Genomic DNA, 25226 nt, shown 5'->3' with positions numbered 1-25226 from the left:
TGTTAAATAGAATGGAATGCCTCCCTTGTAAAATTTCTAAGCCTTACTTTCTAGCTTAAGGTTCATCTCAGCTTAAATGCTAAAACAAGACTTTGATTTTGAAATACAACATCTGAAATAAGAGAATAGACTGAGATTTCACGAAATAGAAACATAGTCTGATAAATATAAATAATCTGGCCCATCTCAAAATGCTCTGACTCACTGGTTGAGAACCGCTGCTTTGCATTTGTTACTTTTATATTTAATGAAATCAGGAATGCAATAAACATTGGTACAAAAACTGAATGGTTCAAGTAAAATATACGGCTATAAAAGCTTTTTATATCCAGTTTTTGTGGCACCGTTGTATGATTAGTTTAGGACCAACCGTATGCTCTAGTCCAGGGGTGGGCAAACTTGTTCAATGACAAACACCAGCGAGTCGCAAAATCAGTGGTGTTTGTCAACTTGGTTATTAAATAATTAGTAGTCAATTTGGGCTATAGTTATTCAGCTAGAAGAGCCACAAAAAACATGTCGGCGAGCCGCAGTTTGCCCACCTTAGCTCTGGTCATTGTCTACTGTTTAGCACTTAATATGGTTTGGAAGTCCTGTTATCTTTGCTCAATTGCAACATTTCCTACCAAAATAAAAACAGAACTTGATTTGCAAATAATTAATCAGTAAACATTCAAATGTCAGTTTGCTTCAAGCATTCAATGGATTTAGATTGCAACAGTCCTGCGTTTTCTGAGAAATTTTGCAATTTGCCATTTTTCTCTTGATCGATTTGCTTCTTTAGTTTTTCAGCGTCGGGCTTCGCAAATACGAAATAGTAAGTCAGTGCCAACGTAATTGAAACAATCTTCATAGCATTCATGAGGCCCAGAAATCCGTATCGGAACCCAGCGTTGTCGTATACCTGGGAAGACAAAACATCTCAGCGTTAATGGGTTGATGTGTTTAAGGCAATACAACGTTAAATCTCCAAAACTTTATTTTAGTGTTAGAAGTTGTCGAACGTATTTTTTCCACTGGGGAAGATAAAATAAATTATCTTTCTGCACCACATGGCTTATTCGTTTGATAGTTTCATAAGCAAACCAAATTACAGATGTTATCTCCGCATTTGTTCACTACACTTTCTGAAAATAAACTTAAACTGCAGTAGGCCTATGCATCCCTGCTGCAAGCTATGGTAGAATATTATCAACTCCGTATTCGTGCATTGGACGCGCTCTGAAAGCAAACTTACACTGCAGTATGCTCTATCGCTGCAAGGCTTCCGGCTCCAAAGTAAGCAAGATCTATCAATGAGTTTCCCATAAATGACAGGACCAGGTATGTAACCGAACAACCGAATGCTGCAGAGAATGAGACCCATACCGAAAGCTTTCAGTTGAACAGGGAGCGACCTGCGTCATGTGCAAATTGTCGTAAAACGGTTGTCAGAGCAACGTTTTAAAAGGAGGACAAGATAGAGTACTATATTACAGCGACACATAACGTTTACTGAAGTTGTAGCAGTTGTCAAATGCTAACGTTCTTCCTACCTCAGTATCAGCACCATTATAGGTGTAACTTGCATACCACCGAGAAAATTTGCAACCATACTAAAACCAATGATTAGCCAGGCTAAGTTTTCACAGTTGCTGTCTGTGCAACGGCCAACCCCCACGTGACCTTCACCGGGAATACAAGCGCATGACGTGTAATTCTAAAATTGAATTTACAGTTATCATCAAATCACATTTAATTGTCTGGTTTAGCTAAATAAAATAACGAAATAGTGAACGATTTTGTTAAACGTTTTCAATAAAATACGTTTTAAACGCAGTAGTTTGACTAAATCAATGGGAATTGTTAAGTTAGTATAGAAACTCTAATACGTAGTTTTTAACGCCAAAGACTCACGGCAATCCTTCCACTATCATCACTAGATAATCCCGTGCATCCGGCGTGACATGGTGTAACGTAAGTGATGCCATCCGGGCCACAAACAGGCGCGTAAAAACTGTCTTGGCAGCTGCAATCAGCGTTGCATATGGTACTAGCTGAACCCAATTCGGCACCAGGCAAGCTAAAACGGAGAACAGACTTAGAAAAAAACACTGTTTTCTCTAAATCATGAAGTTATACTCTTCTGCTGCTGTACAGTACTCTACCTTTCGTTGTAGGGTACTGTAAGGCCTGCGATATCAATAGTATCACATCCCACAAAGACCAGAGGCCCGAAGAAGGCTAAGGTTCCAAAAAGCGAATAAATGCTGATTTTGATAATACCGGATGTTTCTAGCTTCCATCTTTTAATGATAAAACTTCCAGTGATGGTTCCAAGTATGAGAAATGGCAAGTTTAAAGCCCCTACAATAGTATTACAGATATGATTTTAACGTCATTTCCACGTCTAAAAAGAAGATATTGTGACAGCCGAGCCATAACCACGTGACTCTATGCTACGCCATAAGCCTACGTTTGGAAATCATCTGCATCGAAAACGATCATGTGAAGACCTCGTGATCAAAAAAAAAAGAAAAGACTTTACCTCGATTGAACTGGTACAACAATTTGGAAAACACTTACGTCAGAATTGAGAGTTCGTTCAAACCTGACCCTATTTGTAAAACCTTTTTAAGACAGGCCCTTTATTGCGGAGCTAAAACAAAAATGCGTATAATGGCAACGAGCACCAAAGAGAAAATGGGTAAGTGTGCACCAAAAAGAAAAAATAATGTAAGCATGATTTTAATTGTTCGAAAAAGGCGCGACAGCTGTAAAAAACGGACAGTTGGGTATAAAACAAAAAAGACGTGTTGCATTAAAACATATTCAGATTACAATTTGTGTATGTCGAAGCACAAAAAACCCACATAGCTCAAAGCTTCGTTGATGATTAAGTGTCGAAAAGTTCAACCTAATTTAAGGAAAACCACCTTTAAAAGCCCGTACAAGCAGCGAGTCGGGAGTCTATAAAACGGATCAGCAAAAATACTTTGTTGTAACAGTTAAGGGAACTCTTTCTCAAAGCTGAGCCTGGAAATGATTAACGTATGTGTTTTCCAAATTGTTCTACCAGTTTAATTAAGGTAAGGTCTGTTCTTTGTTTTTGATCACGAGGTCTTCACATGATCGTTTCCGATGCAGATATTTTCCAAACGTAGTACTATGACGTAGCATAGAGTCACGTGGTTTTGGTTCGGTTGTCACAATATTAAACCAGTACCCTACCAAACAACAATAAGCCTACAAGCAGTTAATATCTTAGTTTAGCAAACGGAAATTGACTACAACCCAGTTAAAGTCAGCTAGGCCAATAAAAAGACGTTTTACCAATCAGAAAGCTGCTTGTAGATGCAGACTTTCCAAAGCCAACTTCCAAATATTTAATCATAAACGTTGCGCCTCCAGAAATTCTGAATGCTTCTGATGTCCACAACGCAAGTACCAAAATATACCGTTTGTTACAAGCGAGTTGTTTAAGGGCTTCCACGACTCCGGTGTCAGTTTTGAAAGATGCTTTGACTTTTCCAACCTCGAAACCATTTGCTGGGCTCTTTCCATTCTGTGCTGGTTTCTGAGTTAGTTTTATCACTTAAAATTTGAGACTTAATTGTAGCTTACTTGGTCTTACACGACTTTGTATTAACAAAGTTCGTAAAATGATAATTTAAAAGATTCCAACCTAAGTTGTACCTCCTTCATATCTTCTATCTCCTGTTTCATTTCCTTCGGATAAAACCAGAGTGGAAGGCCGAAGAGAAATATCCCTATCGCCGTCACAATAAAACCAACCCACCAAGCCCCCACCCAAGCCGGGTGTCGCGGATTTATTCCGATCGTTGCTGCGTAAAAAGACTTCTGTTGCTAACTTACTTTATGAATCTGTGTATGAATGAAATTGGTCGGTCGTCGTTGTTTTGCATGAAACTGCTCTTGCATCAGTAATACGGCAAGTCCAGCTGTGTGTTCAAATTCACTCACTCACCTGTATCCACCCACGGAAAATCAACCCACATTTTCATCGTTACCGAGCCCAGAACGAAACCAAGTGCAGGACCGGCAAGTCCGATGGACGTCACAATACCTGCACAATACGTCACAAACCTAACAAACCAGCCCTTATAACTTTACTTCATGCATCCAAGTGTTACATGTTTAATGTTCATAGATTTTCACGAACTGCTGTAGACTGGATAGCCACAGAGTTGTTGTAAGCAAACAAGTACCAATGTACAGGGCTGCATTGTGCTTTGTTGCGTGATCGTCTACGTAAGAAAACCCGAGAGGCTGCAGAGGGGATCCCCCAATTCCGGTTATCATGATTCCGATCAAGATAAATATGTATAGGTTCGAAGACTCGGCGTCGTTTTGCTCGTCGCAGTTTTGTTCCTGGATTACGCTGGAGTTGCTGCTGCAAACAAAAATACATCATTTGTTATTTTATATCTTTACCCAAAAGTGTTTCTCTGGCCATGGTTACACCATGCAGGAGAAATTTTTGCTTCATAACTGTAGAAAAGTTGTTTGGTTTGACATAAAAACAAAGCGCGTTATGCTGATGAAGTAACTCGTGCTGCATCGATCATCATGTTTTGCATCAAGAGTAGCATTTTGGCAACATGTTGTGGTACAAAGTTAGAACAAACAAGCGTTTAGCACACACATGTTGTTTGCCACTTCGGTGAGACATTAGTCATCGTGACTGCGAAAAACTTGTGTCGTTCAACCCTCACCTACTGCAAGTCAAAACGTGCTCGTTGTTTGACGTGTTGCGGGAAATGTCCACAAATTTGTAACGTTCTCCAATAAACTGAGGCAAAATTGTTAACATGTACCCGAGCATCGCTAGTAGGCTTCCCATCGCTATTAAACGCGGCCTAAACATGAAAAAAATAACGTTTGAGCGCTGTCCTACTAAATCAAGAATTTACAAAGACTCCACCGCAAGTAATCCATATAAGTGACCTGCAAGATGCAAGAATTTACAAAAAAAACAAATTCATAAGCTACCTGTTGTAACGGCTTCCAATATAACTGATCACGACCATGAACGGCAAGTTGCCGATTTGGTAGCTGGAGGTAAGAACAGCGGTCATCGTACTCGGCAACCCGAACCTTCTTTCTATGGTGGTTATCACACTTCGAAAGTAAGCACCCGCTGTTATCTGCGGAAGAAGTTACATGTCAAACGCTAACGTCAGTGTTTTGCAACGGTTACTTTGTACTCACATGCTTTGCATTTTTGTTCTAATGCGATGTTATGCGCGAAATTTGGTTCTCGACCTACTAGCGTATTGCACTCAATAAGTTGTAGGCTTACTGCCTTGTAAGTTACGGCTTTAAGAGTTAGAAAAGTTGTAGAAATAAACAAAACGGATTATTGATCATATGAAGAAGTTTACCTCAGCAAATAAAATACAGCCCAGCCAAAACGAAAAACTTCTTATACCTAATGCCATGTTATGAATCAGTAACACAATGTGCTCCGCTATTTTCTGTTTTTCAAAAAGTTTAAACATTATTCAAGCTAAATGGTGCGAGTTTATGCCTAAGCCAGTAATTTTTTGATAGATTTTGCTGCAGTTCCAAAGCTTATTCTTGTCGATTTAAGTAGCTTTTAAACTTCACTTCAGCTTGCTTTGTAAAATTGTATGTCTTGATGCAAGCAGCATAACAGCTGCCTAATTTCATTTATGCTATTTTAGAAGGTAAAGGCTGCCATCACTTCACCGGAAAAGGTTGTATTTTCGAAACAATGTTTTCTAGTTTCTTGTCGACCTCGTTTGAATGTTCTTACGCAGTAACCTAAATATACCTTTTAATCTAAATCCAAGTTCAATTAAACCCTCCATAGCTGAAATCAACTTAAGTTTGCATAATTTCTTATTTTAATCGCTTGTCTTTGACAACGGGCTACGTGACCTGCTTACGGTAAAATAGTGGCTTTTGCTTCTAAACAACAGGTTGATAATTGACCAGAACACTAGGAGAAAGCGAAAAAGAGTTCGCTAATGGGCTTTTGACAACAGTCACTATGTTACTTGTTTGTTTTCCTACGAGAGACAGACTTCTTATCGCCTAAATGACAATTGCCTAATCTAGAAACATGCCATTTTAATTCTGCCGCTGAATAGTTTGTTTGTTGGTGCAATTGCCTCTTTTTTCCTCCGATTTTGATTCGCAAAGTCATCATCGCTAGCTTAATCATATTTGCTGAAATGATGCGAAGTTATATAACCACAAACCAGCAAGGTGTCGCAATATCAAAAGACTTATGACTCTGAGACATTTATGTACGAGATGGAGTATGCTTTGGCAAAGCTTTTAAGCCTATATATATCGCCCAAACGTAGTTTCCGAAAATTAAATGACGGATTTTTAGTCATGTCAATATTACATTGTTACGTAAGTTGTGACGATGGTGATGTCGCGTTGAGATCCCATGTTTTCTGCAAAGTTTGCTACAAAATTAGCGGGAAGTTTTTCAACAAGCGGGATAATAGACCTATTAGCGCAAGTCGTAAATCATGACAATTTATGACCTAAATTTTTGCCAAAAGAGTGCAAACAAGGTTACGTAGCCCATGCGGCTATTCAATGCAAAAACACTAACATGCAAGTGATGATAATCAAGATGGTTTAACATAAATTACTTTAATTAAAGTTCTAAATAACAAAACGCTTTTTGCTTGAGGAAAATTTTGCATTTTATTGTTCTGTTGTAATTCTTTTCGTAAACTCTATCTCCGAAAATTTGTTTCAATTATAATAGATCGTCCAAAAACATCTGCATGAGTGTTTTCGCTTAATCATAACAAGGCAAACAAAGTTAGCGATTACAAGCTTGACAAATATTTGATAAAGCTCTGTATCACGTCCTTCTGTACATGGAATAGCCTATCAAGATGTGTTAGTAGATCAAGAAAAAATATTTCGCAAAATATTTATTGACTGTGACTTGTTCCATTTATCCGTCCGATACTTTGGCTTACAGCAGTCAACGCTTTGTGCTTTCTGATCATCACTCAATTGTATCACATCACTTGTGCGCTTATTACAATCCAGGCAGTCTATGTCGAAACGTTATAGCCTCCAATAAATTGATGCGGACAACGAAAAAGAAAGTTTAAAATATTTTATGAGGAGATGAGTGGTGTAGATTTGACAAAATGACAATCTTCATGGTCGGTGTTGTCCATGATTTAACATTTCACCACAGTAAAATGTAGATTCTCGCATTTAAAAATTAAACCATGTTTTACAGCCTGCCCTTTTCAGTCGGCACAAAGGTGAAAAGATATTTAATTTAAGCACTGAGCCCATTTTAAATCCCTGAAAGTTAATATTTGCTCGACTTATGACATACATTATATGCTTTCAAGAAGCAAACCGTTTTTGTTAAGTGTTTAAACTGTCTGATTCTTATGAGCTATTGCCAGTCTATGCGAAACTATAATGACACTTCAGATATTTCGTACAAAATCTGAAAACAAATTTACTATACAGGCAATAATTTTAACTAAAAGTTTACTTATCATGTTAATGGTTTCACAAAATTTCTAAGCAAGTTAAATCATTCTACACCATTCAATTGAGATGGAGAAAAATGATCTTTATTCAGCAAAATATTAATTACGATGATTTGTCTAATATTAGACACGACACGTTCCCTAAAATTAAACAAAATACATTTTTTTACAAACATGGCATCCACTTGGTACATTAAAAGCATGATACGACTAAGAAACAATTAATCACCAACATCAGAAGTAAATGTAGGCCTACCTGAGCTTTAAAACCTAAGGTGGTGAACATGAATTATAAAAACTGTAAATTGCTATACACACTGTAATGTGCAAATTTGAGTGCAACGGTTTTAATCATTTATCAAGGCCTGTTATTTTTGCACTGATCTCCCAGAGTAACTTTTCTTCCGTCTTATTTGTTGCTCGAGCATACAGTTCCTCGCGTTGACAGTTGCTAAAATAATGCCCACTATCGGCAGTTACTTTGTCGTCCAAAGCGCAGTACAGCGTAGTCTGACAGCCATAGAAGATGCTTCTGCAATGCACAAGCAGAAAATACTGACATGGTTCGGTTTATGAGAAGAATACCTTTACTAATAACATAAACATGTTCGTGGATTTATTATCTACTGTTCAATCTACTCATCATTTTCAAGCTAGTGGTAAAAGATACTTTTGTGAACAAGTTTACAAAACATTTGATGGTCCACATTTGTTTCACCTTTTGAACAAAAATGCATTGATGTTAACCAAAATTTGGAAAAAGTCAGTAAAGTTGTCTTCAATTTCAGAATCAATAAAACCTGTGCAAAATTACAAAGAAAATACTGTTATTATTAATGTAATATGAATTGTGCTTGTGTCGATGTTCTCAAAAGATTTTCCCTTTTCTGCTAAACCCTTTGGGCTCCCTACATTTTGAGAGTTCCTGTGTCACAAAGAAGAAATTACAAGATAACAACATGAAGAAAGAAATCAGAGAAATCTAATACAATAGAAAATAATTGATTTATCATTGTATAATCTAATAAGCTCAGAACCCCAATTGTGATTCTATGTACAGTATTTTACAAAAACAAACCAGGATGTATTGCATAAGTTGTGATGTCATAATCGCTGAGCATGTCATTCAGCTTGGCAGTAAAAAAAATGTTGGCGATTTTTGTTGCTGCATACACTTCATACATGTCCCAGCCTGATGTGACATTTTTGTACATATTCTCCTTGGTAGCAAAACCCCACCTTTACAAAAATATTTCTAGATAAGCAATTTACAGAAATGAATGACACAGGCTCATCTTTATGTTTTTTCTACTATCAAAGCAGTAAATAGTTGCTTGAGTATCTTCTACCAATAAGTAATTACCTACAAGTTTTGGGTTTTCTGTAACTTCTACCTGTAAGTGCCTGAAGATAAATTGAGTATTCTAACAGGTCTGGATGTTGACTGCGTTTTCATTTTTGGCAACAAGAGATTTGTCAAAAGAAAAGGACCAAAGTGGTTTATGGCAAATAACTTGTTCACTCCCGATGGTGCTTTCCCTGTTGCAGTCAACATGCCTGTAAAATATCCCATTGCATTTCAACAATCTCCAGTGAGCCTACTCTTCTTTTAATGGATAAGTTTACTGTGAAAGATTGAAAAATATCAAGCACATAAATTTAAAGCATATCCAAGATACTGAGATAACTTTTTAAACTACTGCTGAAAACTCACCAGCATTGTTAATGAGATAATCAAGATATTGTTCGCTTTCATCAAATTCTTTTGCAAACGTTTTTACGGAATCAAAATCTGCAAGGTCCAAATGCATCGAACGAATCTAACATGTAAAAATTTATATAACAGCTTCTGAAACTTAAAACATGCGAAGAAACACAGGACATAAAATTCTTTTTTCTAAAATAGAGAAATCAAGTTAAGTAAACAGTGCATTTTCATCTATGGTTCTACAAATTATTGTAATGAGTTATAACTTTAAAATTATCAATACCTTTTTATTTCTAGTCGTTTTGATGATGTCATCAACCACTGCTTTGGACTTCTTCATATTTCTTGAAGCAATGACAACTCGGGCTCCTTTCTTTGCCAATTCCAAGACAGTTGCTTTACCAATACCAGCATTTCCGCCTTTAAAGTAGAAACAAGAATTTAAAGCAATATATAAAAATGTATGAAAAATACAAAGTACTTAATTCAAATTAGAATTATTATTAATACTCTACGAAGTAAGCTTAATAAACAGCAGTAGGTTATAAACTAAGGTACCTGTGATTAGAACTGTTTTGCCATCTAAACTTTTTTTACTTTCATAAACTGGACCCTTCTTGATATAATTCAACCAGTAATACGCAACAAACAAGACAACAACACATAAGATAAATCTTTTACTGAACATGTTTTTTCAGTTACTTACACAGTTACACAGCCTGTTTTCAGCAACATCAGATATCACCCAAAATTGTAACAAAAACTCTCTTATTGCCCTGCTAGGGAAAAAAACTACAAATATAGTAAACTCACCTTGAGATCAGTTTAAATCAGAGCTGCAATATAATAATTTTTGCTGACTTAAGTCAGGAAGAGTCCATATAGCATGTGTATATATATAAATCATTTCAAACATCTGCCTCTAAATTAACTGCGGTCAAAATTTTAAAAAATGCAAATGGAGTCCTGCAAATTTCTGAATTTGGTTACTCAAGTCAACATCTTAAAGACTGGCCTAGGTTTATTACAGAACCAATAACACGCAAACACTATGCTCCTGATGAAACAAGCCAGTTGGTCAGCTACTTTAGGCCTACTCTGTATGAAACACATGAATTCGTTAATTTATCGTCAAGTTTTTTATGTGGAAATCTTTAAAAAAATGTTTCACCCCTGCCCAAACGTAATACAACATCTCGGTAACATCTTACGGTTTTAGTTCAGTCTTTTGTTGAGTGAGGGAATGAGTAAGTACTAACAAGAAGCCAAACCTGAACAGATTCGCTGAATATTACCTCTGTGGGAGATTCGGATGAACACAAATACTAACAATGGCGAACCCGAAAACTATACTGCTTACAAATTTATCAACTTTAATAATGTAATAAAATAATGATCTATATCCCTGGCTATGTTAAACTAGAGTCAACATTTCTCACCGAAAATCATTTACTTAAGGATTTCACTTTTCAAATCGCCTTTTAATCTGTGATGATAAAGGGATATTATAATATACAATTCGAATGGAATATATTATTCTTATTTTCAGAAATCTGCTTTACGAAACGTGACGTTAATGATAGATAACATTGCATACCGATAACTTCCTGTTTTCTGTTTTAAGTCGTGACATAAATGTCGTGCCTGCCTATCTTGCGTGAGTTATGCACAGCTGTTCAATTCATTATTCTACTAAGATCATCGCTGCAACATGGACATCTTTATGCTGTTGCTGTGCCAATGTTTTGTCAAAATGTAATTGTTCAAAGAAACTTCAATATAATCAGTATATACGGTTGTCATTCCTATGTAACCATTGTTGAATTCAATTTGAAGAAGTTCAGTGTCAAGATAGACAACTTTGTTGTCATCCTTGCAAGCCAACAAGGACTTTGGTCATACATTATAGCAGTGGAAAACAAGTCATTATACTACTAATCACTGCTAATTGAAGCTAGTCTTCAGACAATAAGCCGTCAAGGTGAACAATTAAATCTGAGGGTGAGAAAAGCAGACAACGACCTCATGAGACTCATATATGAACACCCGAAATAAACATTTCAACAAGTACTTATTGTAGTGAAGTGGGTCAATCTCAAGTGCAGGTGCCGTATACCCACTTTCCGTTACAAATCATTAACTTTTAGTAATTAGGTCACGATACAAGCAAGATTTGGCAACTTTTTGAAAGAGTTTTACCATTTGGTGCTAACACGAATAGATTCGGGATTCGTTCGGGTTGACCTTTAAGTTATTCGGATTCGCACGAACCCGAATAAATCATCATCCTCGCGGCGCATCCCTAATAAATACATCGCACTTCATGATGTCTTTCCGATTTGGGGATTACCCACCTGTAAAAATCTTTTGTTTGTACATTCACAACTCAGTAATTCTTTTCAAACAAAACAGGTACATGAATTAAGATCTTATGTTTCTTGAAAAATTTAAAAACCAGGTCTAAAGTTGCCGTGCTTGTCCACTTCGCCCAAAATATGGAAGGCACAAAAAATTTGGGGTTATACACCTCAAAAACGCTTTAAAATGCCTTCAACGAAATATATTCTCATATGTAAATGTAAAAGAGCTGTTAACTATAACGATGTTGGAACGCCGTATACCTGCTTATTATGTTTTCCTATAGGTTAGAGCTGATACAGTAGTCACAAGCAAGGAAATGCAATGAACAAAAATGAGTGACGACGTAAAATGGCCTATGGCCCAAAAAATTTGGGTTGGTTCCACGAAAATCCGTGGAATTAGGCTATTGTATTGAAGTTTGGTCAAATTTTAGTGAACTTTTGCTAGGTTTTATTCTATTTAATTATGTAAATGACTTTAAATTGTTTTAACTTACTGAAATTATTTGATTTTAACGACAGGGTAAATAAACTGGAAACCAAAATTACCTGCAAGGAAGTAGGCTATACTGGCAAACAATTTATTTCACAAATAAATAAGTATCTAACTTCACATCTTGAATAAATATCAAATGTGTAAAAAGTATGCAACAGGTAACCAACTTCATGCCAGCCTCGGCTTGTTAGCTTCGAAACAAAGCTAATCTTTAAATGGTGAAAAAATTCATTTGATTGGACAAATTTTAAAATCACTGTTAGGCAAAATCCATGATTAACAAGCATAGTTACATACAAACAAGCACTACCAAGACTCAAATTGCATTGAAAACATTCCATCTTAAAAAAAGGAATTTGAGGTATATTGCAACAAAGTCCATTAATCATGAAAATGTGCCAATCAAAACATTCTTCATAATGGGCAAACGTAATTCTAAACTATTATTAATTTAACAAAGCTAGTTATTGCTCTAAATAGCTGGTACACAAAAGCATACACCACCAAAACTTAATTATCAACTTCAGAAGTACCATAGCTTCAAAGCTAGAAGTAATGGCGATCAAATAAAATACAAACATTGTTAATTATATCTTAAGGCCAGTTATTTTTGCACTGATTTCCCAGAGTAACTTTTCCTTTGTCTTATTTGTTGCTCGAGCATACAGTTCCTCACGTTGGCAGTTGCTAAAGTAATGTCCACTTTCGGCAGTTACTTCGTCGTCCAAAGCGCAGTACAGCGTAGTCTGACATCCATAGAAGATGCTCCTGCAATGTAAAAGTGGTGAATGCTCACAATGAATGTGGTCAAGTGACTTATTATTAAGTTAAACTTGCAAACGTGCATTTTTCTTACCTCTTAAACAAAACTGCATTAATCTTAACCAAGACTTGGAAAAAGTCAGTAAAGTTGTTTTCAAGTTCAGAGTCAATAAAATCTAAGCAAAATTACAATATTTCCAGAGTTTTTTGCATCATAGGAAAAGAGCTTACCAAGAGCAAGATCTTTGACAAAATTAGAGTATTGTGCAATTGTCAGACAGAGTGAAAGCTCACAAACTTCAGTAAATTTGACATTTTGAAGCAACTTCCCCTGCTTTGGAGAAACTCCAATTAGAATAGAAACGACTACAGATAACTCGAAGGTCTCTAACCAGAAATTTCAATTAACTTAAGTGTTTCTGTGGTTTCAGGGCTTTGGTTTTGGCTTTGCAATGTTCTTTGTCTCAAAATCCATTAATTGCAATGTAAGCAACATGTTGATTTGCTTTATGTTCATAGCTTGTTATAGACTAGAAGCAAAAAACGTTAATTTTGTGATTGATCTTTTAATCTCATGCCTTTTCTCCTTGAAACTCTCAAATGGGCTTCTGTGTATAACATTTAAAAACTCAAGTCAAGAGTCATTTGATTGTTCAACTCTGAAATTAATCACGGGAAGTAATTTGATTTTATCCCGACTTTGCGTCAACATACTTCCACTGTATTGTTGTCACTTTACATTTTAGTTACTTCAACAACAACAACAACGTACGTTACTTTACGCACATTATCTTGAAAACGTAAAAAAGTCGACCAACCTGGATTTATTGCATAAGTTGTGACATCATAAATCACTGAGCATGTCATTCAGCTTAGACGTGAAAAAAATATTAGCGATTTTTGTTGCTGCATACACTTCATACATGTCCCAGCTTGATGTGACATTTTTGTACATATTCCCTCCGGTAATAACACCCCACCTTTGACATTAAAGTCTTGCATAAGCAATTATGTAATGGATGAAAATTGGAAAATTACATTTGTTAGTGTTTACATAATAAGTATCAAAGAAAGTGGAATAAATATTACTGATAAATGCCTGAAAATAAATTGAGTATTCTAACAGGTCTGGATGTTGACTGCGTTTTCGTTTTTGGCAACAAGAGATTTGTCAATAAAAAAGGACCACAGTGGTTTATGGCAAATAACTTGTTAACTCCCGATGGTGCTTTCCCTGTTGCAGTCAACATGCCTGTAAAATATCCCATTGCATTTCAACAATTTCCAGTGAGCCTACTCTTCTTTTAATGGATAAGTTTACCGTGAAAGATTGAAAAACTCAAACTTATATGTAGCATTCAAATTGGGTATGCTCATCCAAGAAACTGATGCCAACCTTTTAAACTACTGTTACAAGTTCACCTGCATTGTTGATAAGAAAATCAAGATATTGTTCGCTTTCATCAAATTCTTTTGTAAACGTTTTTACGGAGTCAAAATTTGCAAGGTCCAAATGCATCGAACGAATCTAACATGAAAATACTTTTGTATTCAATCATAATCATGTGACTCATAACTCAGAATTGTAAATCATAGTCAACGCATTAGAGGTGTCACCTTTTTATTTCCAGTTTCTTTGATGATGTCATCAACTACTGTTTCCGACTTCTTCATATTTCTTGAAGTAATGACAACTCGGGCTCCTTTCTTTGCCAGTTCAGGCTAATTCCAAGGCAGTTGCTTTACCAATGCCGGCATTTCCTCCTTAGAAGTGGAAAAAAATTATAGCAACATGCGCAGAGTAAGAAAAAAACAAATGTTTGCAATCAAAGTCAAACTATATGGTCCAAAACTGAATCATTTTTACCATATTAACTAGGCTATTAAATACAAGTAGAAATTGAGGTACCTGTGATCAGAACTGTTTTGCCATTTAAATGTTTTTTGCTTTCATAAACTGGACCCTTCTTAGTATAATTCAGCCAGTAATATGCAACAAACACAACAGAAAACGAAAGGCACAAGATAAATCTTGAACTGGACATGTTGTTTCAAACAGCCTGCTTTCAGCAAATTGAAATGTTAGCCACAGAAAGTGAGCTTAGTCTACTGTCAGTGGACTAATGCAAGGCTAGAGAAAAAGTTTGCCTTTATTGTCTGTTAAGTTGAACTTCTGACGAAAAAGTTACTTCCCTTTTTCGTGTATGATTTTTTTCTGTTTTCGTAAAATAAATGTTTACCTGCAAAACTTACCCATAACATTGATTGTTTTGCAATGACTAAGCTATAAATTATAACAAGATTAGTCTTGTAATAGTCTATGATTGAACATAAACATTCCAGCATTTGTTTTAAACCATTAATATCATAGGCCTAAATAAGACAATTGATTAAACTGTAACTATTAATTATGACTTTGTAGCTTCGGTACCTGCAAGCATGCCCTTAGCAATCTTCAGTAGGCTTTATAACGCAACAGTAAGTAATCATGCGTAAATACTTTTCTTTGCAAGTTTTACATCTCAGTTTGTTTTGATTGTTTCGTGGTCGGGCTAACTGGCTAACTTTCTTTCACAATTCACAGAACCACTGTATTCTGGTACCGTATCACTAACATCCTGCACTTTTTAAAAAGTTTTGGAAAAGTTTTTGACTTTTTGTTATCTTGTATGTTAAATTTTCTGGTAGGCAACAATCTAGGCCTACATTAAAACGAATTTTTTCTTGCGTATTATCTATGACGAGCCAGATGAAACGTTGGCTTATGTGCCAATTTAGTGAATTTTGGTGTGGTACAACTTTTTGCATTCAAGTTTTTTGAAAGTTTTTCTATTACTTCGTTTTCAATTCCAAAAGAATCTGATGCTGTAAAAGCACTGCAAATGAACAATTTTAATTTTGATTGATTTTACCTGTTGGTCTTTATAAACACATTTGATATCGTAACTCTGCCAGACAACACATAAAATCATTGGGTATACTGTAAAAAATAAAATCTAATAGTTAGTCAACAAGAGGATAATAATTAGTCTAAAAACGGTGCTTTTTTGTCCCACTTTCATAAGTTTGTTTTGTTGACTAATTATTAGCCGCAATTGAAGGCTAGCTATTAGTCATTTCCACTGATTATTAGTCGTATTTGTTGACTAATTTTTAAATTCAATTTAACACTAATTACAAGTCACATTTCATTCAATCAATAAATGGTGGATATTTACATGGTACACAACCACTACAGGTGGAAATTTCAGTACAAATGTAGTCAGAAATGTTATTTTATTGACATTCCTTTTATACATTATTACTTTGAATATATACACAAATACATTGTTGAAAACATTATTTATCATGATGAATACATGCATTACAAAGAAATTGAATACTGCTGAAAACATTATCATGATGAACACATACATCAAAGAAATAGTACATTGTTGAACACATTTTCATGGATACATAGTGAAACACATTATCACTGAAACAGCGACTTATATTTTCTATTGCAAGGAGTTTTTCCCACACCAAAAACATGGTGCTCCAATGCTTGATAAGCAAGCTTGGCTTGCACTGGATAAGCTAAATTTAACAGATAATATGTTGCTAGCAAATACACCATGCCTTGGAATGCATTTGCCTTTCCTATCTCAACAAAAGGTTTCCTGTCAATGCAAATGCTACATTGCATTTCCAGGTCGTCTTTATTTCCCAAACAAAGTAAAAACGGTTGGTCATGAGATTTTTTTAAACTTTCCAAAAGTCCGAAAGGGGTAAATAAAAAAATGTAACTTTCCTCAACATCCAACTTGGCTACAACATTTTTCATGTACTCGAAACTGTGTGGGTCTCCACCTCCTACAGTGCATTTAGAAGAGAAAGCTTCCCAATTCTTTTTTGAATCCGCCCACAAAGTATCTGTTGTTCTTTTAGTTGCTGCTGCATATTCCTCAATGCACTGCAAGTAAAAAGAAGCACAGCTTTACTTTTCAAAGCAAACTACACAAAAAACCTTAGTAATCGTTACTACAAATGAATTTACCATATCCAGACAATAAATGTGTATTGTCTCAGTGTATGTAATAGCATGGTACGTGAAACTTAAAACTTTCAGTGACACAAAATTAATAAATTGAATTACCTTTTCTGGATGTTGCCCATACTCAGGGTATTTTTTAAGCACTTCTTCTACACTGTTATTACAACAAAGATGCTTTATTTCCAACATCCTATCATTTCTCTCATCCTCCCACTTTTTCTGTTGAGTTGCATCTACCTGCGACACATTCTTGGACAACTTTCTTTTTTTTGGCGATTTGGGTTTGGTATTATGAATTCCCAAAACTAACGTTGCTTTTGAAAATTGGTTGTGAATTCGTTTGCGCACGGCAGCCATTAGTGCTGCCCAGGGCTGGTCTCCATTGCAAGTTAGGACCGGGTATTCTGTGATCAAGTTTCTTGCTATTATAACTTGTTCACTCTTGGTTGGTTTGTTTTGTAGTCTGATTGTAGTGTTTTCTTCTATTTTTTTAACTATATATACAAACTGAGAATGTTTCAGGTCCTCTTTTTTCACAGTTTTAAGAAAATGTTTTTCGATATCTGTAAAGGGGAAGTGAGTCCCTAAGCTGCCTGGATACGGTTGCATATTCCATATGTTCTGCTGTGGTTGTGCTTTCACCGATGTGAATGTTTTGGAACTGATGGTCTTTTCGTTTGTCTTGAGTCTGGTTTCCAGCAGTGTTGCACTGCTTCTGGGTGGAAAAATGTCATTGGCAACATCTGACACTTCACTTTCAACGTAACTAGGTGTGCTTTCACCCTCAGGAGCTGGAGATGATGTCAGAAAAGTGGAGTAACTGCTTTCAGCTGAAGAATTCAACAGCATGAGACAGCTTTGTCCAAAGATGTCAGAAGTCGATGCATCTTTCTAAAATGAAATACAACAATAGCAACTTAACGAAGTTGGCTAGGCAATTTTACTTATTAAACACACAACAGTGTTGATTTTCTACACAACTAATATTTTGATATTTTAAATTTTAATCAACACGTAAGCTGATGTTATTATTTAATGGAATAAATTAACTTATTTTTTATTACATGACACTGCAACAAATTTTTAAACTGTATAACCTGATGGCATTGAAACAATTTTGGGGTTTTCGTAGTCCATGCAAATTAAAAATTTGTACAAAAAACTTGTGTTTCGGCTACAAACAAAATATAGTCAGTATTGGTAGGTAGATGGTAGACCATAGTAACAGTATTTAAATTTATTTCTATTCAGCACAACCGTAGTTTCACAGACCCAAAATAAAGAATGTTTACAGGGAATATGTTTAACTTTCACTAGCACCCCCGTGGAAAATATTGGATTCCCATTTTAGTGAAACTGTGAGACTATGAACATTGAACGAAGCGCATGAATATTGCTCTTTTTGTGTGACATCTCAAAACTGGTAATGCAAACAAGCTGCATACATTTTCCAACTGCGAACAACCACAGAGAAAACAATTAGCAATGGCAACATCTAGAAATCATGTTTAGGCAGGCATGAAATAAACCAACTGATTTTTATTGTGACTACAAAATCTGTAGTCAGACTTCCGTCAGTCCAAGGATAAATATTATCACACCATACCATTATCGATATGAGCAAGTTCTTAACGTGACCTTCGCAATGATAATTAAATTATTGATGATGATGATTGATAATAAAAAATACAAAAATAAACTGAACGTGGGTATGGATGTTATTTGTTCAGTGTTGAACCATAGTACAGCGATACAACTTACCTATGGATATAATGCCAAAGTAGAAAAATGTTTTCAGTATACAACACATGTTCATTGCAAACTTACTTTTTTCAATACATCTGACAAGAATTGTTTCAGTTCTTGTCTTTCTCTGAAGGTTAAGGAAGGAAACTCTTCTTTTATTGTTGCTCCATCAACTGGTAAATCTTCTACTGTTATTCCTGAATCTAATATATATACAATGTATTACACACAGTTAACAGAGAGCATCAAGGAGTATGGTAAACAAAAAAACAATTGAAGTAAACATTACACATTTGTAGGTTATAAATGTATCATTATATACACTTACATGCATACTGCACATAGGCTCTCAGCCTATATAACAAGCAATATTCGGAAACTTGAATATGTCATTCGCAGACAATTCTGTCGTAAGTTGCTACTGTACTGTATTTTTTATACTGTATTGTCTTAGTTAAGCCTATATAATCTACGTTTTTGTAGAAGGTATAATGTGCATAATACTGCACTATACGGTAGCCTACAATATTTTAAGTGGACCAAACGGAAATGTTGGAAACCCAAATTGTAATTGTTGTGACCCTTGTAAGCTACCATAGCACAAGGTTTCCTCTTCCTACAGTTAATGACAAAGATAAACGATACGATACAAATACATTAAAACTTTAGGGCTTGATCAATGAAACGCTTAGTAAGTGTAAGTCGTGCAAATCTTACCTTGGTCCGACTTTAAATATTATGACACCAATCACACCATACCATAAAATAAAGACTCGATTTCACTGATGACAGTGAAAATCATAAACAATAGAACAAATAACAACTTGTTCTGCAGTGCTGCAATGACTTTCCTCAATACAACAATAAAAACATAAACATGCCATGGTTGGCAAACAACAGTTGTTGTATGTAGGCTAATTGTACAAACTTCGACAAGAAGAACTTCACTATGCTAAATTTATACTTTCATTGTTTTATAGTTTATACAAAAGGACAAAAACAAAACCTGAAAACCGAATTACAACATTTTTTGATATTGACAAACTTGCATTGCATAACATCAACAAGCTAACAGATAGACGGAATTAATTATTATTTAAACGGCACATAAACAATGAGCAAGACGTAATAGAGTACCATCACAATGCCAAGTTTGACACACACTTGCTGGTCTGCTTAATTTAGCTTTTCTAACTTATGTTTTGTGGATTTAACTATTTAGGGGTGTAGTGGCCGTTTTAGTTGTTATCACTATCAGTGATTTTTAACTTTTTTAAGCCATTTCGGCTTGTTCACTTTTTCCTGTTCATTGGCGCATGGTAATTAGGGATGGGCCGATACGAACGCAAACCCGAATAGATTCGCCGAATATCGCCTTTATGGAAAATTCGGGCGAACACGAATACCAAGATGGCGCACCAGAATATAATATTACTTTATAAATTTACTGACTTTCGTAAAAATTGATGATCTAGTTTCCGGACAATGCTAAACTAGAGTCAGCAGTACTTACAATGAAGGTCGTTTTCCTAACGATTTTGCTTTTTCGATCGTCTTTCGAAACAACTATTTTTCGAAAGAAAGCGATTTGTCCATTGATTAAGTCATTTTAGAAGCAAGACTTGACAAATTTTGGAGGAAATTTTATTGTTTGGTCCTAATACGAATAGATTCGGGATTCGTTCGTGTCGACCTTCATGATATTCGGGTTCGCACGAACCCGAATAATTTTCCTCGTGGCACATCCCTAATGGTAATAATAACTGTTTTGATTTTTTCGTCCCCACCGCGCTTTTGAGGAAACATAAAATGACCGATTTCATACTCATAAAAGTATTGGACCTCTAGTTTTCGTTTTTTTATAATGTAGCCTATTACTTAGCGCCAATGTTCCCTCTAAGATGCGGGCGTGCGCAAATGCGCGCTGCTGACACTGTCTCCGTTCACAGAAAATCTGTCCTGCGCACAAGAAAAAAATCCAACCTGAATTGAAAATGAAATAAACGCATAATAATGACGACGCGCATGTCTTATGTTGCTCACAGTGGTCCAAGGGACCGCTCAGGGAGTTAGTGTGTTTGCTGAGACTCGTGAAAAATTAAAGGGAACATTGCTTAGCGCATTGCTTCACAGCTGCATAAATCTTGCGAAATGGGACGAAGATGCCGTGAAATTCAGATAAATCAAAAAAGTTGTTGCGCTAGGTTTACACAAACAATTTTGTTTTCACATTGTTTTACCAACGTCTGTTGTTTTAAAAGCCCCAAAATAGACTGTTCTGCATTACCGACCAGTATAGCCCCGTATCAACTATTAAAAGATTGGTAAGCAATTTAGGGTGAAGTAGTATCGTTTTACAAGAAAATGGGAGACACAAACTGCAAATACTTCAAACCATTGATTTATAGCTTATGCTCTTTTAGTTCCCAACAAAACCATACCAAACACGAAACTTGAAATAAATTCACGCATGCGGAAATAAGTCAATGATGGAACATTATGATATAATATATACAATTCCAACAAACTGCAGCAGCGCAAATAAGATAAAATATAAGATGAGACTATAAGAGCCCAAACTGTTTTAAAATACCTTTCAGTTCCTTGATGATACGTTCACTCAAACAATTTCTTTTTGCTTCCTCGACAATGTCCATCTTCTTTGCAGTACTGTAACACGCCAAAAACGCACTCTCGTAATTTCTCGCGACACATTCTACAATCTTTGCGAAAAGAGAAACCCTAAGTATGACGTAATAAAACCCGAGTTACAAATTTAAAGGTTGGTTCATCCAGCGCGCAAGCACAATCTATCTTTCTTCTTTCCTCTAACTTGCGTGTGTAGTGCGCGAGTGTGCTTGTGATGTTCGTTGTATTCCAATGAACAAAGTTGCAGGTTATTAGTGGTCAATGATCACTGATCAATGATCATTTTACACGAGGAAAGTTGTGTTTATCTGTAATATTGTATTTTGTTTATTTTAAGCTAGCGCCAGTAGAAATGTTTGTTTGCCATTCATGCTTGCAAAATGATAGAAAATTGGATCAATTTTCAACTTTAAGTAATTACGCTTATCACTTGAGGACAGTCCATACAAAAGATTCAAATATTTGCATAACATGTCAAATTGATAGTTGCCCACAACGATTTAAGAGTTATGCTGCTTTTAAACGACACTGGTCCCGAGTGCATCATATACGTTTACAAAAAAAAATCCGATCCACAGTAACACAAGTTAGATCAGCTACTTTGGCAACAGCGACTGTGGATTGCTCAAACAACGCTTCAGAATACGAAACGGAATTGGAAACCAACCAACACACACCTGCAAACAGCTCAGCAAGCGGTAACGTCTACATTTCTGGTTGACATCATCACAATTTTATGATATCAAATTTCATAAAAATAAGGTTATTCCACATCTCATGACAGTGATAGCGCTTGTTTTTGAAAACAGTTACTTCCGAAGAAGAAAACTCAATTTCTGGATTTCATGTGGATACTCAATGCAAAACGTATGAAGTCGCCAAGCAGCTTCTTTTCATGGAAGTTCGACATAATTTGACCCAGGTAATGAACTGTTATTACGTTATTCTGTATAGGTATATAAGCTATCGGTTCTTATCAATATCGCACGAATAAGAGGAATCAATTTCACAAACAATTTCGATAAATGGAGGTAAACTTTTGCTTGCGAAACATTAACTTAAACAATTTATGAGAAAGTTAATTTTATACTAGAAGTAAGTACGCATTTGGGACCAGACAAACTTATCTGAAAGGTCGCTTTCGGAAAACCCTAATTGAGTATATAACATTCTTACTTGCTTATATAATATTCTTACGTATTTTATTTTGATTGCACCAGGTTGCCATGAATGATATAGTGGATGCAATCAGTAAAAATCAAGAAAAACTATGGGACATTATTAAAGCAGAGGTTGAGCCCAGCGATTTGAGGAAAGTTTCTGCCGCCACGTCTTCCTTACGAAGTCAGTTTGAAGAAGTCAACACGTCTTACAAGCGCCGGAGATTTTACGCCAAAAATTTTAATCTTGCAATGCCTTTGGAAATTACTTTAGGATTTACTACAAGGCTAATGGTTTCAAACAAGACGCAACATCTTAAAAAAGAACCCTCCACAATGCAGTACAATTCCCTTCAAAAATTACTTAATTTTCTTTTTGCAAACGATTCTTTTTACGACTCATTTGTGAATTATAGTCAAAATTGTCTCGCGAGTTACCGCCACCAAGATGTTGTTAAGGATTTCTGCGATGGTTTGGTATACAAAAATCATCCTGTGCTGTCAGAAGATTGTCACACTTTGCAACTTCTGCTGTATCTCGACGATCTTGAGTTGTGCAATCCGCTTGGCAGTAAGTCTCGGAAACACAAGATTACAGCGTTCTACATATCATTTGGAAATATTGAACCTCGTTTTTCGTTCACGTTTGGGCAATATATTCCTACTTGCACTCGCCCGTGCAAGCGATGTGGCGAAGTTTGGCTTGGATGCAGTTTTGACACCATTTTACAAGGAGCTAAACATTTTGTCAACCAATGGCTTTCACATTGAAACGAAATCCCGCCCTGGTTTCACCCTCAAAGGAACTCTGCTAGCAATCGTCGCTGATACTCTGGCTGCACATCAAATATCTGGTTTTAAAGAAGGTGTAGGTTTCGCCAACCAAAAGTGCCGTCAATGTTTATGTAATTTTGATAAAATGCAGGTACGTTATAGGGAAAGTGAATTTGTGTTAAGAGATATTCAGACACACATTCGAGTGCACTGCAAAAGTATCAACAAACAAACGTCCGTCGAATATGGCATTAACAGGCTTGCAGAGGTTTTTGGAATTAGTCATTTTAACCCTTTTTACGGCATTCCTCAAGACGCAATGCACGTAATCCTTGAAGGCTGTCTTCCCTATGTCCTAAAAAACATTCTTCGATGTTACATCGTAACACGTAAAGTTTTCACAGTGGAGCAGTTTAATGCACAAATACGTGATTTTCCTTATCATCACCTAGAGTCTAGACAAAGTCGACAAACCCAGTCCTATCCAAAGTTATCACCTGGAAAAGGATGGAAGTCTTAGACAGTCCGCCTCACAAATGTGGGCTTTCGGTCGACTGATGCCCTTCTACTTGCATGGGGTGGTGGACTTTGAGGAAAGTCCGTGGGATTGTCTTTCATCTTTGTTGGAAATTATGTCAATAGTATTTTCTCCTTGTATTAGCAAAAGTCAAATTCCCTATTTGCAATTAATAATACGACACCATCTTGAAACCTTCAAGAAATGTTTTCCAGAAGCGAACATTATACCTAAACAGCATTACCTTATTCACGTGCCATCTGACATAGAGAGGCTTGGACCTTGCGTGAGATACTGGTGTATGAGGTTTGAAGGAAAACATTCGTTTTTTAAAAACCTTGCCGCAAATGCCTCATATAAAAATATTACTAAGTACATGGCCCAAAGACAACAACAAGCACTCTGTTCAAACATGCTTACCGGGAACATGTTTTCTTCCAATGCACAACATGGCCCTGAAGTTCGTGAAACTTCTCACGACATCATTCATAAAATATATCAATATCAACCCGGTATTTTGTTGCAAGAAATTCTGCAATTGAAGTGGTTTCAATTTAACGGAATGAAATTTAAGGAAGATTGTTTTATTACTAGTCAACCAGAAAATGACTTACCTTCATTTGGTAAAGTAAAAGCTATTTTTTACCTCCAAAACAAGTATGTTTTTCTAGTGCAAAAGTTTACCACAGAAGGCGTGGATTCGAAATGTTGTTGTTATGTATTGCGTGCCATGGATGCCTTGGAGTTTATTTCTTACAATGATATTTTATACTATGAACCTCTTCCGTTTTACTTGATAAATGAAATTGTCTATGTTCCATCTAAAATTGACTTAACTGGATTTGTAGATGAGTCATACAAATAGTTGTTTTTAACGCATTCTGTAATATGTTTTTAATCCGTTCTAAACCAGCTAAACAAAACCGGCTAAGTTCTGAATTTTTCTGTTAAACCGTTTCATGTTCATTTCTTTTCAATCGAATATTGCAAAGTATTTTCTGGTCGAATTGTTCACAATATATCAAAGACTTTTAATTTAACTTAACAGTTATCCGAATCCTTGTGCAATTTATGCGAACACGTCATAAAATATTTTTACGTTTTTGTAAGGGATCTTTTGCGAATGTACATTACTTCAGTATAGTTTGCTAAAGAATTAGCTTAAACAAGTTTTGTTTTGCGATACCGCAACTAAAATCTAATAATAAGTCTGAATTGCGATTTCTGTACTATTTAAGGAAGCCATTATTATAGAGGTCTGGCAAATCAAAGACTTATAAATAGTTTTTTCATTTGCAGACTAGTAATTAGTTTAATTTGATATCCTGGTGTTCGAATGTTGTAATAGTTAGTCTTCCAACGAAAAGTATGACTTCTAGTTAGTCTCAATTGTAAAATTGACTTATAATTAGAAAAACATTTTTGGCATGTATAGAGGTCTGGCAAATCAAAGACTTATAATTAGTTTTTTCATTTGCAGACTAGTAATAAGTTCAATTTGATATCTTGT

At 35.7% G+C, this 25226-nt stretch overlaps 4 protein-coding genes across 8 annotated transcripts; all 4 read right to left on the bottom strand.

Moving 5' to 3' along the window:
- Window positions 1-222: 222 nt before the first annotated feature.
- Window positions 223-5902, bottom strand: LOC143460501 (solute carrier organic anion transporter family member 1C1-like). 3 transcript variants are annotated; one of them, XM_076958022.1, is made up of 12 exons: window positions 5798-5902; window positions 4993-5147; window positions 4716-4859; window positions 4209-4393; window positions 3968-4066; window positions 3676-3824; window positions 3313-3556; window positions 2148-2346; window positions 1897-2062; window positions 1536-1699; window positions 1238-1397; window positions 223-904 (listed from the first exon to the last, which is right to left on the bottom strand). In XM_076958022.1, exons 2-12 carry the CDS (start codon window positions 5076-5078, stop codon window positions 674-676), a joined length of 1827 nt encoding a protein of 608 aa, XP_076814137.1. In that variant the 5' UTR covers window positions 5079-5147; window positions 5798-5902; the 3' UTR covers window positions 223-673. The 3 variants fall into 3 exon arrangements, with proteins under 3 accessions (XP_076814137.1, XP_076814135.1, XP_076814136.1); XM_076958020.1 differs by lacking the exon at window positions 5798-5902 and adding an exon at window positions 5385-5473; XM_076958021.1 differs by lacking the exon at window positions 5798-5902 and adding an exon at window positions 5385-5473 and having other exon boundaries at window positions 3313-3544.
- A 1671-nt stretch (window positions 5903-7573) lies between these two features.
- LOC143460515 (dehydrogenase/reductase SDR family member 13-like) lies at window positions 7574-10024 on the bottom strand. The gene is made up of 7 exons (XM_076958043.1): window positions 9778-10024; window positions 9503-9639; window positions 9226-9331; window positions 8906-9068; window positions 8590-8750; window positions 8230-8311; window positions 7574-8043 (listed from the first exon to the last, which is right to left on the bottom strand). The coding sequence occupies exons 1-7, from the start codon at window positions 9905-9907 to the stop codon at window positions 7863-7865; spliced, it is 960 nt and encodes a 319-aa protein (XP_076814158.1). The 5' UTR covers window positions 9908-10024; the 3' UTR covers window positions 7574-7862.
- A 2190-nt stretch (window positions 10025-12214) lies between these two features.
- Window positions 12215-13811, bottom strand: LOC143460514 (retinol dehydrogenase 12-like). Its single transcript, XM_076958042.1, has 3 exons — window positions 13656-13811; window positions 12932-13013; window positions 12215-12843 (listed from the first exon to the last, which is right to left on the bottom strand). Exons 1-3 carry the CDS (start codon window positions 13702-13704, stop codon window positions 12663-12665), a joined length of 312 nt encoding a protein of 103 aa, XP_076814157.1. The 5' UTR covers window positions 13705-13811; the 3' UTR covers window positions 12215-12662.
- Window positions 13812-14558: 747 nt separating this feature from the next.
- Window positions 14559-24431, bottom strand: LOC143460512 (uncharacterized). 3 transcript variants are annotated; one of them, XM_076958039.1, is made up of 7 exons: window positions 24331-24431; window positions 24137-24248; window positions 21210-21286; window positions 18698-18819; window positions 16973-17761; window positions 14747-16789; window positions 14559-14601 (listed from the first exon to the last, which is right to left on the bottom strand). In XM_076958039.1, exons 3-6 carry the CDS (start codon window positions 21271-21273, stop codon window positions 16310-16312), a joined length of 1455 nt encoding a protein of 484 aa, XP_076814154.1. In that variant the 5' UTR covers window positions 21274-21286; window positions 24137-24248; window positions 24331-24431; the 3' UTR covers window positions 14559-14601; window positions 14747-16309. The 3 variants fall into 3 exon arrangements, with proteins under 3 accessions (XP_076814154.1, XP_076814155.1, XP_076814156.1); XM_076958040.1 differs by lacking the exons at window positions 24137-24248; window positions 24331-24431 and having other exon boundaries at window positions 18945-21266; XM_076958041.1 differs by lacking the exons at window positions 24137-24248; window positions 24331-24431 and having other exon boundaries at window positions 19334-21266.
- Window positions 24432-25226: the final 795 nt, after the last annotated feature.

This window comes from Clavelina lepadiformis, chromosome 5 (assembly GCF_947623445.1).
Source record: "Clavelina lepadiformis chromosome 5, kaClaLepa1.1, whole genome shotgun sequence".
Taxonomy (NCBI): Eukaryota; Metazoa; Chordata; class Ascidiacea; order Aplousobranchia; family Clavelinidae; genus Clavelina; species Clavelina lepadiformis.
Note: the sequence above shows the minus strand (reverse complement) of the source record. Positions and strands in the feature narration are given on the sequence as shown.

Bases quoted from the DNA above. Each gene is read 5' to 3' on its own strand.
- LOC143460501 (XM_076958020.1), bottom strand. From the start codon at position 5,441: ATGGCATTAGGTATAAGAAGTTTTTCGTTTTGGCTGGGCTGTATTTTA. The intron at 4,067-4,208 runs GTACTTGTTTGC...CGTATTGTGCAG, and splicing joins CAATGCAGCCCTGTACATTG to GTATTGTGACGTCCATCGGA. The intron at 3,557-3,675 runs GTACAACTTAGG...AAACTAACTCAG, and splicing joins AGATAGAAGATATGAAGGAG to AAACCAGCACAGAATGGAAA.
- LOC143460515 (XM_076958043.1), bottom strand. From the start codon at position 9,907: ATGTTCAGTAAAAGATTTATCTTATGTGTTGTTGTCTTGTTTGTTGCG. The intron at 9,640-9,777 runs GTACCTTAGTTT...TCTACTTTAAAG, and splicing joins CAAAACAGTTCTAATCACAG to GCGGAAATGCTGGTATTGGT. The intron at 8,751-8,905 runs GTAGAAGTTACA...ATTTTTGTAAAG, and splicing joins TTATCTTCAGGCACTTACAG to GTGGGGTTTTGCTACCAAGG.
- LOC143460514 (XM_076958042.1), bottom strand. From the start codon at position 13,704: ATGACATGCTCAGTGATTTATGATGTCACAACTTATGCAATAAATCCA. The intron at 13,014-13,655 runs GTTGGTCGACTT...AATTTTGCTTAG, and splicing joins AACTTATGCAATAAATCCAG to ATTTTATTGACTCTGAACTT. The intron at 12,844-12,931 runs GTAAGAAAAATG...TTTACATTGCAG, and splicing joins AATGCAGTTTTGTTTAAGAG to GAGCATCTTCTATGGATGTC.
- LOC143460512 (XM_076958039.1), bottom strand. From the start codon at position 21,273: ATGGACATTGTCGAGGAAGCAAAAAGAAATTGTTTGAGTGAACGTATC. The intron at 18,820-21,209 runs GTATTTTAAAAC...TATATATATTAG, and splicing joins TATCATCAAGGAACTGAAAG to ATTCAGGAATAACAGTAGAA. The intron at 16,790-16,972 runs GTAATTCAATTT...TTTTACTTGCAG, and splicing joins ATGGGCAACATCCAGAAAAG to TGCATTGAGGAATATGCAGC.